This window comes from Lathamus discolor, chromosome 3 (assembly GCF_037157495.1).
Source record: "Lathamus discolor isolate bLatDis1 chromosome 3, bLatDis1.hap1, whole genome shotgun sequence".
In the NCBI taxonomy this organism is placed as follows: Eukaryota; Metazoa; Chordata; class Aves; order Psittaciformes; family Psittacidae; genus Lathamus; species Lathamus discolor.
The window spans coordinates 73,530,568-73,545,011 of NC_088886.1; the positions used below are offsets into that span (position 1 = coordinate 73,530,568).

A 14,444-nucleotide genomic window follows, 5' to 3' on the forward strand; every position below is an offset into this window, starting at 1 on the left:
TGAGTAAAAGAAGCAGGTTGCTGGGTCCCTTTCTCAAACAAGACAGTCACACAGAGAACAGTAGTAGTGTACAGTCCTTGATGTGTTCTTGTTATTACCCTGTACCATGTGAAATTTTCAGGTGTTGTTTTGGTTTGTGGTGTTTTTCTCCAGAGTGCTCTAAAAGAACATAGCTCTAACTTACTGCAGGGGGCTGGATCTTCTCCTGACATTGTTCACTGAATCCCTTTTGCTCATACTGAAAACAGAACCCCTTGAGATACGTAGCAATGTAGGCAATTTCAGGACATTTAATAGCTATTTAGTAAAATCCAAGCAATATGAAGGTTGGGGTCATGATAGATTGTGGTGTTGGAGGGGTGTTTGGTGCTTAAACTCTCTCTTGTTTGCCAGGGTATTGGTGGATTGGTTGAAAATCAAGTTTATGGGAGGCAAAAGCTGGGAGAGAAACGCTTCACGTACAGAAGGTAGAATTCAAACTCTGACATTATTTAGCTCGCCTGGCATGCAAGGGAGCAGAAGTATTAAAGTCAGTGTGTGTGTTAAGGTAAGTGAGGACAATGTCCTGATACCTAACAGGCTGTGAAAGCAGGATGTGCTCTTTTCCAGTAGCTTTTGTGTAGAAGCTTTTCATCCTGTGTCCTGTCAGACGGAGGGAGATGATGCTGGAGGGGTGGGATTGTTGAAAAGATCTGAAAAAAGATGGATTTTTTTCTTTTCCTTGTTTCCAATCAACTGAGTAAATACCTGCCTAAACATGCTGCAGTAGTTAGAACCTCAATCAGCTCCATTCCTGATGCCAAAGCAGGTGCCGAAGTTCACTTTTATGCTCAGCTGCGTCTATTTGACACATCCATGTTTGTCCCACAGCTCATTGTCTTAGGATTCCTAAAGCTCCTGGTAATGAATGTCAAACCTGAATGCTAGTGATAGTAAACTGCAGATTTTGGTATGAAAATACCTTTGTTTAGCTACCTTATTGTTACCATCTTTGTTAATTGTATAGGTGGCCTATGGCACACTCTCTAACTCTGAGCTTGACGCGGCTGAGATGCAAAAAGACTTGCTTGGAACCAGTGGTCTCATCCTTCTCCTGCCACCTAGAGTTAGGAGTGAAGATGTTTCAGAAGATGATGTTTATTGGCTTTCAGCTTTGCTGCAGTTGAAACAGTTGCTTCAGGCCAAACCTTTCCACCCAATAGTTCCCCTGGTTGTTCTAATCCCTGGTCAGGGAGATGAGGCCGTAGAGAAAGAAGTAGAAGAAGGTATGTAATTATTTCTGTGTCTTGTAAAAAAGCAATGTGAATGTGTCCTGGGTTGAGCTGTAGCAGTTATTTTCTCTCCTCTGTTTAGGGCTGCCCCAAGTAGAACTATTGCAGTCTCTCAAGTACATCATGTAATAAAGGGGGAAGGCTTTGCAAGAAATTCTGAGGCCTTAAGAGCTGATCAATATGGAAAGAGACGAACTGTCTTTTGGCTTCCAGTTTTCCTTTGCACACAGTATTTGATCCTGGGTGTTTGTGGGCAAGGAAGGAGGAGAGAAGTGATGCTGTGAATTTAGGCAGTTTGTGGTCGGAGGAGGTGTGTTCTTCTTTGTATATGTGACAGGGTTTCTTCTTTTTAAGGTTTGATGCTGCAGGACTTGATTTCAGCCCAGCTTATTTCAGACTACACCGTTGTTGAGCTCCCAGGTTCTATCAATGACTTACAAGGCACCACAAGGGTAAGAACACCAGCTCACATAAAGAGATAGTTGGTTTATCATTTACCTCTCAATTCCTAATGCCTTAGAAGGAATGATTATGTTCTCAGTAGCTTAAATTGCTCTCAGTCCTAAAATACAAAGGACCCTCTGTCGCTCTTCTGGCTGCTGTGAGCTCACCAGTATTTTTCCATTTAGGTGGATGGGACTAAGAGATGCCTCTGTCCTCTCACATATGTGAAGGATTGTATGTATCTCTCCCTGACAGCCTCCAGACACCAGCTTCTCCCCTTGTCCTTCAGTTTGGTGTGTGCTTAGCAGTAGTGGCCTGGAGAAGACTCAAAAGCCTTTGGTGGAAAATGATACTGAAGTCTAAAAGAGTTTTTTGTGGATGGTTTGGAAAGGTGGGAGAGGGAAATGGCTAAGAGCAGCCAAAGCAGCTCCAGCCCTGTATTCCCTTCTTAAGGTATTTGAAGAAGGTGCCTAAAAAAGAAAGTAGAAACAAGCCAAGCCCAGAGTGATTTCCCCCACAAACCCTCACAGCTTGCATCTCTCTGCAGTTAAAGGACTGCCAGGGTCAGACATGGCTTCTTTGGATATAGTCCAAATCCTCCCAGATAAATTTTTGACATCCCCAGTGTCTTGCAGCAGGGGTGAGCAGCCTCTTTCCGTTCCTGAGCCTGGTGCACCTGAATTTAGTTTGTGACCGCCAAGTTGGAGAATTACTGTTGCAAATACTGGGATACTGAGAATTGGTTTGTTTGTATTTTGTTGCATAGTAACTTGAATAGTGTTACATGGGCAGTGTTCAAGGCTGGGTCCGATGGGGCTTGGAGCACCCTGCTCTAGCAGAAGGTGTTCCTGCCTGTGGCAGGGGTTGGAACTGGATGAGCTTTAAGGTCCCTTCCAACCCAAACTATTCTATGGTTCTGTGTCAAACTTAGGGTAGCAGGATTGAATCCTTTGTGTCCTGATCACTACAGAGCAGTTTCCAACCACCCATGTTTTGTGTGTTGTAGATCTCTGCGGCTGTGGGCTGGCTGGTTTCCCAGTGCCCTGAGTCCCTTGAGCTTTGCAGTCAGACCCTTCAGGAGTACATTGAGGATGGGATTGACAGTGAATTTGGGAAGCGTTTCTACCATGACTGGAAGGAGAGGCGGTTAGCTGGCCTGCCATCTCAGGAGCCTGGGGTTATCATAGAGCTGTACAACAGCGTGCTGCAATTCCTTTCCGATGTGGCATCCTCAGAGCACCTTTGTGACTTGTCTTGGCCTGTTACTGAGTTTTCAGAGCCTGGGGGTAACAAGCAGTTGCCCCACCTGCAGTGGAACACGACTGATCACCTGGCCTGGCTGAAGAAGGCTGTGCTGTCCTTCCAGATCCCATACCTAGATCTGCCTCCATTAGGTGGTACGTACTTCATGCTCAGTATCCTCCTCTCAGGTGTGCCTGTGCTGTGTTGACCTACCAGCTTGTAGGGTGGGTAGTTTGGCTTAGTCACATATTCTTGCCATTTACTTGGCTGGTTGGTTGGTTTGGTTTGCTTTTTCCATAGCTCCTTGGCGTCCTGTTTGCCACATGATTTTCCAGTACGTGTCTCAGATTGCAAGTTCTACCCATACCCAACCACTGATCCAGTCTCAAGTGGAGAACCTGCTGAGCAAAACTTACCAGAAGTGGAAAAACAGAACGTCTGGGAATTCTGATGAAGATGGGCCTTCTGTTGATGAGGTCCCTTGGGATGATATCTTGTTAGCCTGCATTGATCATAAACTGAGAGACTGGAAACCACCCAAACTGCGTATTAATCCAGGTATTGTATGTCCTTCTACAACATGGATGGTACTCCCTGCACAAGAGTGTTTAATAACGTGACAGTGGTGCCTTTATGTGTGGCAGGGAGAGAGCTGTGACCTTCCTGTGCTTACTGCACTGTCTTCTCTTTGGAATGTGTGTTTAGTGTTGATTATGATTTGACTTGAGCTTGTGATTAAAGAACTCTGTCTCTCTATGGTCAGAGTCTTTTGACCCAGTAGGAGAGGGTTTATATTCGACCTAAGGCCAAGAATTGGTCCTTTGGAAGTCAGGTAAGCTCAGGTCAGCTGAGCTGGCAGCCACCACTCTTAATGAGCACTTCCATGGGTTAATGAAGGTTGTCTTGGGTTTGCTTGCTTTCAGTTTCAAGTGTGTGGGTTGGCTTTATTTTGGTGCCCTGTTTGGCTTAACTGTAGGGAGCTTCTTTAAATGAAATCACTACTTAACCTTGAAGTGAACCTTAACCTTGCTTAACCTTGAAGTGAACCTTAACCTTGCTTAACCTTAAAGTGAACGCGGCACTTGGATGCACTGGAATTTTTTTAGTGAAGATAAAGCATTTTACAGTCTGCCCCAGGAATCTGGTATCTGTTTAAACAATAAATTGGCTCAAGAAAACTCCTTTTTACGTGCAGATTGCAACTTAAGGCTGCTTGAAAGTGAACACACAAATGTTTCTTCAAATTGGCTTAGTACTGAGTTTCTCTTCTGAAGGGGGGAAGTCTGTTCTAATATTCAATGTTGGCTTTGGGTTTATTGACAGAAGCAGTAAGTGAAGATGGTCAGATTCGTGTGTACTTCTTCAAGGAGCACTTGAAGAACTTCACTCTCCCTTTTTCATGGGAACAAGCCAGGCTGCACACGCAGGAGGAGATCCGGCAGAGCCACATGAGGTGAGGAGCGTTCAGCTCTTCTTTGTGCCATCAGCCAGGGAGGCTGATGGGGGCCTCTGCAATGAACATAGAGTGCCCTCGGTGCTGAAAACCAGCCCATGGCATCCCCCCAGGGTGTGCTTTGTGCGTCTTGAAATGATGTCCAAGGGTGTGCTGAAACAGGGGAGTAAGTAGAGTTTATTTCTACAGGGTTACTCAGCTCTCAAAGAAATGGCTTACTTGAGGAGTGTTTAAAGTGGAGAAATCCTGCCAAAGAAAACACTGCTGAGGCTTTGGAATTATAGCCTTGTAGTCTAAGCACACAAAGTGTGGAGGGGAAAATAGTATGAAGTTGGGGAAGAACATAAGAATGAATCATGAGCGTGTGCCCTTACAGCCCGGACCTGACAGCTCAATTACATGCTAGATGGCTTGCAGATTTACTCTTTGGTAATTGCATGTTAAATTTTGCATCATTTTGAGTTCAAAAGGAAGTTTTGTCCCCAACTTGTGGGAAGACATGAGGAAAATCCCACTGCTGAGAGAAAATGCTGGTTGGGGGCAGGCTGCCTTAGAGTTGTGTGACATCTAAAGCATTTGAGATCTCAGGAGTCTAGCTCACTTCCTTAGCCTTGTTCAGAGAGAAGCCAGGCTTTCTTTCCTGTTGGAAGCTCAGGTGCTGCTCTGCTGCGTAGCAGAGATATTGGGTAGATACTTCAGGGTGAATCTCAGCCCCCTGTCAGGTTCCTCTCAAATCCCCCACACAGGAGGTGGTACGTTGGACCCTGGCACAAGGGAATTATGTCGTCAGATGATCAGTTCTTACTTCCTGCTATTTCCAAACTTCAGTCTAATGGGGAAAAGAAAAAATCAACACACTGTTACCAGTTTCTGTGCTTTTGTTTGGTTTTATGGTCTTTTCCCCTCAGGTCAAGGGTGAAGTCTCCCATCTCTTTTAAGAAACCATACAGCTTCTCTATGATGCCGGGTCAGTATGGTTCTGGCATGAGCATGCCATCAAGGCCAGAAAAGAGTGTTCCCAGTATAGAAGAATTCACAGGCACTGCCTCAGCCCAGGGGCTCCTCCCACAGCGTTTGTTGGCACAGTTGCAACAGGAGAAGATGGAAAGCAGAAGGTAAGTTCCTAGAGCAGCATCATTTCAGCTCCAGCCAGGCTTGTAATCAATTCTAAGTTGTAACAGGAAGCTGAAGTCCAACAGTGCTAGGAAACAGCCTTAGACTGTGTCCAGTTTCATCTAATTTGATCAAGCACATCAGTGCTGTGCAGTTCCCTGCTAGCTTCTCCTTGCACCACAAGAATAGTCCAGGAAACTGGAAATGGTGGTTAGTGAAGCCACCAAACCTAAAGCAGTACATCGTGTACAGCAGTCTGTGTCCTGCAGTGTCACGGATGTCTGTAAAGTCTACCTTGGGATGTCAGTTTGGTGCCTGTAGCAATGCAGATCACAAAGCAGAAGAACTAAAGCTTTTGAGGTTGGCCCAAGGGTTTGTTGCCTTTCCTGCCTTCACCATCAGTTGGGTGTCTTCAGGATGTGTGGGTCCTTTGTGTACCACAACCTTTTATAAGTGGGTATTCATCATAGCAGTTGGGTATGTCCGACTGTGTTGGAAATGACTGCGAACATCAGATCCTTCTTGCAGATACTTCTGAACCCAAAACTGTTGGTTAACCCACTGGTTACAAGAACAAAACCAGGCTGGAATTTGACTGGTGCTCTCCATCTTTCTGTCCAGGTTTGAGGAACAGTTGCACCAATATCTAGCTGAGGACATCAAGCCCCTTGGTGATTTCTTAGGTCTTCCTCTCTACCTGCCCCAGTCTCTGATCTCTACCCCAAATGTCACCTGCCCATTGAGGAAGAGTCCTGTGGCATCTGCTCAAGAGGAGGTAAGAAAGGGTGGTGCTGAGATGTGGCTATAGTTCTAAGGAGTGCAGATGCCAAAAGTACTGTAGTTGCAAAACCTGTACTGGGAATTATGTTGGCCTGCTGCGTTGGGTAGCCTTGGGAAATAAAGAACTAGAAAAGAACACCTTGGAAATCACTTCTTTCTGGGGAGGGGGGGAATGCTTTCTGCAGATCTGGAATAAGAATTCTTCACAGGTATTAGTGTTTGCTGCTGGCAATCATAACATTGTCCTTTGTGGTGCTGCACTTTAACTTAGGGAAAATCACTGCTGTGGGTCAGCTTCCCGCAGTTAAAGGAAGGCTGGGAGCAGGAATAGAATGTGTTATTTTTGCTTCACCTCCTCAGGGGTGAGAGGTTCTGACCTCCGTGGCTGTTCTCAACAATGGGATAACAGCCACTGAACAGAGTTCTTTGTTGGTACTGGGTAATGTTTCTTTCTTAGTCTCATCTCTCTTCCTTCTGCCCAGGCTGGGAATCCAGAGGGTGACAAGCCTTTGGTGGAGGAGCTAAACCCCACACTGTCAGACAGACTGAAACACTTGCAGCGGCTCCTCAGAGCAAACAAGGAGGGTGAAGTTGCCTCTGAGCTTCACTTATCTGCCCTACTGGACATGGTGGATACTTGAGAAGAGCAAATGTGTGCAGACCAAGAGACTCCGTAAAGAAATCCAGGTCTGGGTGACTGAACAGACAAGCCCCTGGGTTTGTGCTTCTGGGAGAAGAACACAGCACACGTGGGGCTTGGGTCCTTGCACTTGGGCTTGGCCTTGCACTGAGCTGGCATGTTGTGGCTCATGTCACCCTCTGGCTCACTGCTGAGCTTTGGCTGGTCTGGAACTCCTCCTTTTCTGCTTCACAGGCATGGAGAGGAGGCAAAAGCTTTTCTTGGAAGGCCTTAAATTGACACTTAGTGGTGATTTCTTGTTGCCAGCTCTCATTGTAGGTAAACTTCAACTATAAGGTAGCAGGAGCCTCTGGGAGCATCAGAGGCAAATGCTCTCCATAGACACAGTCCCCGAGTTCTTGTCCCAGCTTGGTGCTTGCTTGCTCCATGCAGAAGCTGCCTTGCAGCAGCACTGTGGTTTGATACCCAGAGATGTCAATACTGTCATTCTCAAGTCAGTGCAACACTGCAGCTGTATTTTGTACTTAGTGATGCTCAGTGCAAATCCAGATGTGCTGCTGGACCCAGTTTTGATTGTATTGAATACTTAAAGCATTAAAACCATCTGAGTTGCTTATTGTACAGATGAGTTGTCATGCTGGAAAGTGGGACACTTCAGAAAACACTTATGGAGAGCTGACTTTGCTTGTTTTGGAAGAGCAAATTACCCAAATTCTCCATTAAAAATCTGGGGCTTTGGAAGCTGAACACCTTGGGTTTTATTTGATACTGATACCCAGTAAACAATATGAAGGTAAGATTTCATGTATTCCTGTGCGAGTCATGTGGTTTTATTATTACAATACGAGAGGTTTCTCAGATAAACCCCTGCCTGATGAAATACAAATGACCACAGCTTTGGCAGTAGCACTGATTCTCTGCCCTGTCAGAGACCAGTTGTCTGATTTGCTTCTGATTTCATTTGACATGCTCCGTAGTCCACATCTGTCATCTGGCTTCCAAGAAAGTAATGTTATAGTTGTTTTTTCTTTTAATAGCATTTGTATTATTTCTCTTTAGCCTAGAATAGCAACAGTAGATCAATATGAAGTTGAAATGTTGCTTTGAGACTGTTCATACTACGTGATACTTGTGTTGGCCAAGTTGTGTTAACTTTGGTGACATGCGAAGTGGAACCAGAGTGATGCTCTTGGCTGTGTTTGACCCCAGTACTGCCACTGCTGTTCTGAATTAAAGCTCTAAAACCCCAACAGCATCTGGGGATGTGATTCACTTGTCTTGATGTAAATGTGTTTTGTACCTAGTAAATTTTGAGTGGCTTCAAATGGGCTGTTGCCTTGTTGCTGTGCAAAAGCTCCTGGTACAGGGTGCTCTCAAAGGATGTTGTGGATGATGCTACGGTTGTCAAATGTGAATCACACAGTGGTTTGTGTTGGAAGGGACCCACAGGGCTGGGACAAGACCTGGCGTAGCCTCTGATGGTGCATGCCCAGCCCATTGCATTGTTCACTGCTCTGGGAAGGGAGCATTGTCAAACACAGGGCAGTATCGGGGTGTTAGCAGGGACATGGGATGGGATGAAAAGGGCTCTGGCCCCTCCTCACAGACACGCAAGAGAAAGACCTGAGCACTGGGGCATCCAGCCCTGCCTCTTGTCTGTTACCAGGGTCTGAAGGCAGGCACCAGCTCCTCCGCTTGCACACGATGGCAGCACCTCAAGCAGTGTCACAGCGGGGCGATGGCTGGATCCTGAGCCTCACTGTCCCATAGCACTGCCTGCAGGAGGGTGATCCCCTCTGTGGGCCAGCCCCTGACCCCAAACCCAGTGTCCACACTGGGAGCACCGAGCCTGACCCCATCATGGAACCATAGAATGGTTTGGGCTGGAAGGGACCTTAAAGCTCATCCAGCTCCAACCCCCTGCCATGGGCAGAGACACCTTCCACTAGAGCAGGGTGCTCCAAGCCCCTGTGTCCAGCCTGGCCTTGAACACTGCCAGGGATGGGGCAGCCACAGCTTCTCTGGGCACCCTGTGCCAGCGCCTCAGCACCCTCACAGGGAAGAGCTTCTGCCTAAGAGCTCATCTCAGTCTCCCCTGTTCTGGCAGGTTAAAGCCATTCGCCTTGGCCTGTCCCTACAGGCCCTTGTCCAAAGCCCCTCTGCAGGTTTCCTGGAGCCCCTTTAGGCACTGGAGCTGCTCTGAGGTCTCCCCTTCAGGAGCCTTCTCTTCTGCAGGCTGACCCAGCCCAGCTCTCTCAGCCTGGCTCCAGAGCAGAGCTGCTCTTTACCATACCTCGGGGGGCTGTAGAAGCAATTCTCACTTCCCGGGACAAACCCCCACATTCTTCCCACCTTGTCTTGCCCTCAGGACTCCGGATCGCGGTGGGGCAGAACTCGGGCCGCAGCAACAAAAGTCTCGACGAGGGTGGGATTCGAACCCACGCGTGCAGAGCACAATGGATTAGCAGTCCATCGCCTTAACCACTCGGCCACCTCGTCCTGACACGCGCCGCTCGCAGCCCCGCCCCTCCGCACCGCCAACCGGCTTCGCTTCTACCTGCGCCGCCGGAAGCAGCCGTCGGGGGGAGCTAAGGGCTCGGCCCTGCGCAAGTCACCACAGCCCTCTTAGCGCAGTAGGCAGCGCGTCAGTCTCATAATCTGAAGGTCCTGAGTTCGAGCCTCAGAGAGGGCACACTTTTTGCCCCGCGTTCCCTGTCGGGGGTAGCCGACCACCGCGGCGGGATGTTGTCGAGGTGACCTTTTTGCAGGGCCGGCTCTCCACAGAGAGGAGGAGCGGCCCCGGAACGTTGAGAATGGAGGCAGCTGCACGGAGCTGTGCCCACGGCAGAGCTGCCTCACGCGGGGGCAGCAAAATGGTGGCCTGCTCTCTCCCCACCATTCGCGGTCGGTCGGGGCGGTAAAACGTCTGCCCTCTCTGAGGTTCGAACTCAGGACCTTCAGATTATGAGACTGACGCGCTGCCGGCTGCGCTAAGAGGGCGACGGCAGAGCGGGCCCGGGCTGGGCCTGCAGCGGCAGAGCGGGGGACGCGGTCGGCCCTGAGGGCGGTGGGAGCCCCGCAGCGCGGCGGGCGGGCCGGGCAGGGCCCCGTCGGGGCAGCGGCGGCCCCGTCCTCAGAGCGGCGGAAACGGGCGGGCGGGCGGCAGGACCCAGCGGCCGTTAGCGAGGGGCGGGGCCGCGGGCGGTGCGTGTCAGGACGAGGTGGCCGAGTGGTTAAGGCGATGGACTGCTAATCCATTGTGCTCTGCACGCGTGGGTTCGAATCCCACCCTCGTCGAGACTTTTGCTGCAGCGCGGAGAGGATGGAGAGGAGGGGTGGACGCAGCGTAGATGGGGTGTCCTGCTGCACAGGGAGGGTTAAGCTCCTGCCCGGCAGACGGAGACTCCCGGGCTGATCTCTCCTTCTTCCAATAGCAAGTGCCTGGTTGCTCCAAGTCCCGTCCAACCGTGACAACTGCATTCTCCAAAGGGAAGACCTTGGTCACAAGATCCCCGCAGCAGTGTTTGGCTTTGGAAAGGAGGCGGCAGGAAGAAACTGGGGAGCCCAGGCAAGACGAGTTAAAGAAGCATCTAAAAGATCAGCCAGGCCCTGTCACGGAGGTGGCTGGAAGAGTCTTATCCAGACCTCATAGAAACCCTCTAAAACCTAAGCAATCCTTAAAAGAGATCCCTACTAGTGCAGAAAGTGGCTGCTGGGCAGCAAGGCAGTAACCCTCCAAAAGAGGAGCGTGCAGCTGGAAAGCAGAGTGGGACAAATGAATCATGAAACCATGACAAAATGGATACCTTGGGGAGCAAGGGAAGAGAAATGGGATTTGCATCGGAGGTGTTGATGAATGTGCCAGTTCATTTTAACTGCTGTAAATGAGGAAAGGGGAGAGTGCAAATCCATGGGAGCACAGAGGGGAGAGGAAGACCTCACACCACCCCAGCCCCACTTGGCACCAGGATAAGCTGGATACGTTGCCCAGACAGGGACCCAACCAAAGAGCTGATGGATCAGCTCCTGCACCCTGCCGGTTGGTGGGATGAGCTCTCCCCTGCAGCTAAACCTACTGGTCCAACAGGTCCGGGCACCCTGGGAAGGCACCAATCCCATGAGCCAGCCCCACAGCAGAGCCTGTGCCCAGGGACCCCAACATCCACCAAGAGATGCATTAGCCCTGGTACCCTCAGGAGTCCCCATGGGCTCCGTCATTACATGTGTGCTGCTGCTGGCTCCCCAGTGGAGCTCCATCGTTCCATATGTGCTGCTGCTGGCTCTCCAGTAGCTACCCTGCTTCTTGGAGATGCCCCCACGTCCTTTCTGCCCTACCAGACTTCCAGATATTCCCCATCACATCCAGATTTGACCCTGCCCTACCCTGGAATAAGCTCTTGGTAAAAGCTTGCACCCAGACAGTGCTGGGGCAGTTTAGTCACCAGGAGGGTGCAAACTGGGGCAGCAGGGCAGAGAAGTGGGGAGCTGCAGCCGGCCCTGCCGGGCCATGGGGGACACATCCTGCACCCAAGTTTTGGATAGGGAGAAAAAGCAGCCCCTGGGCCAGGCACCACTGGGAGTCGAACCCAGGATCTCCTGTTTACTAGACAGGCGCTTTAACCAGCTGAGCCATGGCGCCCACCTGCCCCACACCATGGGGTGCCCCGTGGCCAGCCGCTGTCCCCATTCTCCTGCCATGCCAGCACCAGGGTCACCCTGCAGCACCTATGGGCCTAGGTGCAGGGTTGGGACACAGGGGACAGGGGTGAAGCATTAAGAGTGTAGAGATTTGGCAGAAAATCACCCCCTCACACACCATGTTCCAGCCCCTGACCTCAGAGATCGGGGGCTGGGGGTAGCTGGGATTGACTTCTGGTTATCACCAGTCCCACACAGCCTGGCCACAATCCACCGGAACTGTCACGATTATGGACTCAGGAAAAGTGCAGGTTTTGAAGCAACACAAACACAGATTCAGAATTGCCATTGACAAATGCACCTCCTGCGTTCACGCTGAAGCCCAAAGCTTGACAACGATTCACTGAGCTCATACAGAAAGAATAACCTATGGGTAATTCATTAGTTCCACCCGGAAGGGAAAAGCTGTGGCTGCCCCATCCCTGGCAGTGTTCAAGGCCAGGTTGGACACAGGGGCTTGGAGCACCCTGCTCTAGTGGAAGGTGTCCCTGCCCATGGCAGGGGTTGGGACTGGATCAGCTTTAAGGTCCCTTCCAACCCAAACCGTTCAATGGCTCTATGACTCTACGAATCCCTTTACCGCATATCTCACAGCCTCGTTCTTACAGGGGGAGAGTCCTCTGTGTTACAGATAAGACCAAAGCCCTTGCAACTGCAGGGTGTCCCTGGCCGAGTCCCATATAAGCTCTACACGGGCTGGGCAGCATCGCCCCGGCTGTGCCCAAAAGCAGGGCTCGTCCGGGAGTTGAACCCGGGACCTCTCGCACCCTAAGCGAGAATCATACCCCTAGACCAACGAGCCGGGGTGCGCAGCTGCACGGGCACCCCCTCCCTGTGCCGGCACCGCCGTGCTGGGGGGTCGCCGTGCCCAGGGACCCCGGGGCCCCCCCAGGTGCTCTTTGGGGAAGGGCCCTGCCCCGGCCCCAGGAGCAGAGCGGGGATGGGGCCTGTGCCGGGGTGCACCGGACACCCCGGAGCCTTCCCCACTTCCCAGGACCCCGGGGTGCCCGGGGGAGCAGGGGGTGCCCGGTGGATGGGGCCGGTGCCCCCCCCCGGGTGCCCAGGGCTGGGGCTGTGATGGCCGAGGGGTGAAGGCGTTGGACTCGAAATCCAATAGGGTTTCCCTGCGCAGGTTCGAATCCTGCTCACAGCGACAGATTTTACCAAGTGCCCACGCTGGGGACTCTGGGGAAACTGGGATGATGGGAGGGAATCAAATGCTGCCACTGCGCCTCTTTCCTATGGAACTGCTGCGGCACCAGGAAGTCTGCTCCCCGCCTCAGTCCCTAAGTGAGCCCCAGGCTGGGTCTGTGATGCCCCCGGAGCAGGTAGGACACAGACTCAACCTCCCCTGGCTTTATCCACGTTTTGCAGACCTGGGAGAGGTGAGGGAACAGCGATGGAGAGAAGCAGGATGGTTTTGCTGAGATGGCACCCATCTCCCTGTGCATCATCACTCGGAGAGGTATGGCCACAGAGCAGAGGGACAGGAGAGGGCATCGCGCAGGGGCTATGAGATGAGCCCTGCTTTTGGGCGCAGCCGGGGCGATGCTGCCCGGCACAGCTGGGCAGGAGATGAGGCCTCCCCTGCTCTGCAGCTCCTGCCGACACCAACACCGGCCCCCGGCGCCCTGCGCAAGGGACACGAGGCCCCTGCAGCACCCAGGCAGGGCAGGGAAGGAGCCGGGCGCAGTTCTCCACAGGCTGCTGGGGCCGGGGAGCAGCCCCAAGCCGGCGGTGCTCACGGGCAGCCCCAGGGCTTTGGGGGCGACTGGGGGGGGCTCTGACAGCCAAGGGCGTCTGGGGAGGCAAAAGGAGGTGGAGATGCTGGGGGTTGAACCCAGGGCCTCTTACATGCAAAGCAAGCGCTCTCCCGCTGAGCTACATCCCCTCTGCACGGGCAGCCCTGGCCGCCTGCACAAGTGCCCTCGCCCCCACCGCTGCCCCACTGACACCGCTGCCCCTGCTCTGCCCCAGCGCCCTCCCCACACAAACAGACCTCACGGCCGCTCCCGCCTGCTCTGCGCTGCCCGGGGCCGCTCCGAAGGCCCTTTCCCACCCCGGCCTCCGTCTGCCTCCTGCCCGCAGCCCCGCAGCCCCTTCTGCCGCCTCCTGGGCTCCAGCCCCGGCACCGGGACCTGCCCAGCCGGGACCGGCCACCAGCACCCCAGTGCTGGCACCGACGCTGCTGTGCTGGGCACCGCTGCCGCTGCTCGCCCGGGGTAACCTGCGCTGCTTAATGCCAAGGTCCCCGCACCAATGGGAAGGCGGGTACCCAAAAGCAGGGCTCGTCCGGGAGTTGAACCCGGGACCTCTCGCACCCAAAGCGAGAATCATACCCCTAGACCAACGAGCCGGGGTGCTGCCCCCCATTGCACCCCAGCTTCTGTGACCCACACACCTGTGGGAGTGCGGGGGCAGTGGGGCAGTGCTTTTCCTTCGGCGCCATGTGGGAGCAGGGAGGTCCCTCTGGCTCTGACTGCTCCATGGACCAGCAGCTGGAGGAGGCTGTGGGCATCAGTGCCCAGCATCTCCCACTCTGACAGCTCTGGGATTGTGCTCGCTGTGCCAGGGTGGGCACAGAGCTGCTGCCGAGCTGCACTGCCACCACCATGCCTGCACCATGCCCCGCGGTCCCAAGCAGAGCCGCCCACCGGGGATGTCACCCGGTCCATGTCCCGTCCCTCCTGGGCTGTGCCTGGAGTGGGTGCCCAAAAGTGGGTCCTGCCCATGGGCCTCGTGTCCCTTGCGCAGGGCGCCGGGGGCCGATGTTGGTGTCGGCAGGAGCTGCAGAGCAGGGGAG

At 52.7% G+C, this 14,444-nt stretch overlaps 1 protein-coding gene and 9 non-coding genes across 10 annotated transcripts; 4 read left to right on the forward strand and 6 right to left on the reverse strand.

The window, feature by feature from the left end:
• The first annotated feature begins 557 nt into the window (after window positions 1-557).
• Window positions 558-8,268, forward strand: LOC136009689 (germinal-center associated nuclear protein-like). Its single transcript, XM_065669784.1, has 8 exons — window positions 558-1,265; window positions 1,626-1,723; window positions 2,722-3,112; window positions 3,258-3,515; window positions 4,281-4,410; window positions 5,319-5,525; window positions 6,145-6,298; window positions 6,786-8,268. The coding sequence occupies exons 1-8, from the start codon at window positions 1,052-1,054 to the stop codon at window positions 6,942-6,944; spliced, it is 1,611 nt and encodes a 536-aa protein (XP_065525856.1). The 5' UTR covers window positions 558-1,051; the 3' UTR covers window positions 6,945-8,268.
• A 1,092-nt stretch (window positions 8,269-9,360) lies between these two features.
• TRNAS-GCU (transfer RNA serine (anticodon GCU)) lies at window positions 9,361-9,442 on the reverse strand. The gene has a single exon. It is a non-coding gene; the product is annotated as a tRNA-Ser (tRNA).
• Window positions 9,443-9,562: 120 nt separating this feature from the next.
• On the forward strand, window positions 9,563-9,635 carry TRNAM-CAU (transfer RNA methionine (anticodon CAU)). The gene has a single exon. It is a non-coding gene; the product is annotated as a tRNA-Met (tRNA).
• A 235-nt stretch (window positions 9,636-9,870) lies between these two features.
• TRNAM-CAU (transfer RNA methionine (anticodon CAU)) lies at window positions 9,871-9,943 on the reverse strand. The gene has a single exon. It is a non-coding gene; the product is annotated as a tRNA-Met (tRNA).
• Window positions 9,944-10,158: 215 nt separating this feature from the next.
• On the forward strand, window positions 10,159-10,240 carry TRNAS-GCU (transfer RNA serine (anticodon GCU)). Its single transcript has one exon. It is a non-coding gene; the product is annotated as a tRNA-Ser (tRNA).
• A 1,268-nt stretch (window positions 10,241-11,508) lies between these two features.
• Window positions 11,509-11,582, reverse strand: TRNAT-AGU (transfer RNA threonine (anticodon AGU)). The gene has a single exon. It is a non-coding gene; the product is annotated as a tRNA-Thr (tRNA).
• Window positions 11,583-12,371: 789 nt separating this feature from the next.
• On the reverse strand, window positions 12,372-12,443 carry TRNAP-AGG (transfer RNA proline (anticodon AGG)). Its single transcript has one exon. It is a non-coding gene; the product is annotated as a tRNA-Pro (tRNA).
• A 269-nt stretch (window positions 12,444-12,712) lies between these two features.
• TRNAS-CGA (transfer RNA serine (anticodon CGA)) lies at window positions 12,713-12,794 on the forward strand. The gene has a single exon. It is a non-coding gene; the product is annotated as a tRNA-Ser (tRNA).
• Window positions 12,795-13,460: 666 nt separating this feature from the next.
• TRNAA-UGC (transfer RNA alanine (anticodon UGC)) lies at window positions 13,461-13,532 on the reverse strand. Its single transcript has one exon. It is a non-coding gene; the product is annotated as a tRNA-Ala (tRNA).
• A 393-nt stretch (window positions 13,533-13,925) lies between these two features.
• TRNAP-UGG (transfer RNA proline (anticodon UGG)) lies at window positions 13,926-13,997 on the reverse strand. Its single transcript has one exon. It is a non-coding gene; the product is annotated as a tRNA-Pro (tRNA).
• Window positions 13,998-14,444: the final 447 nt, after the last annotated feature.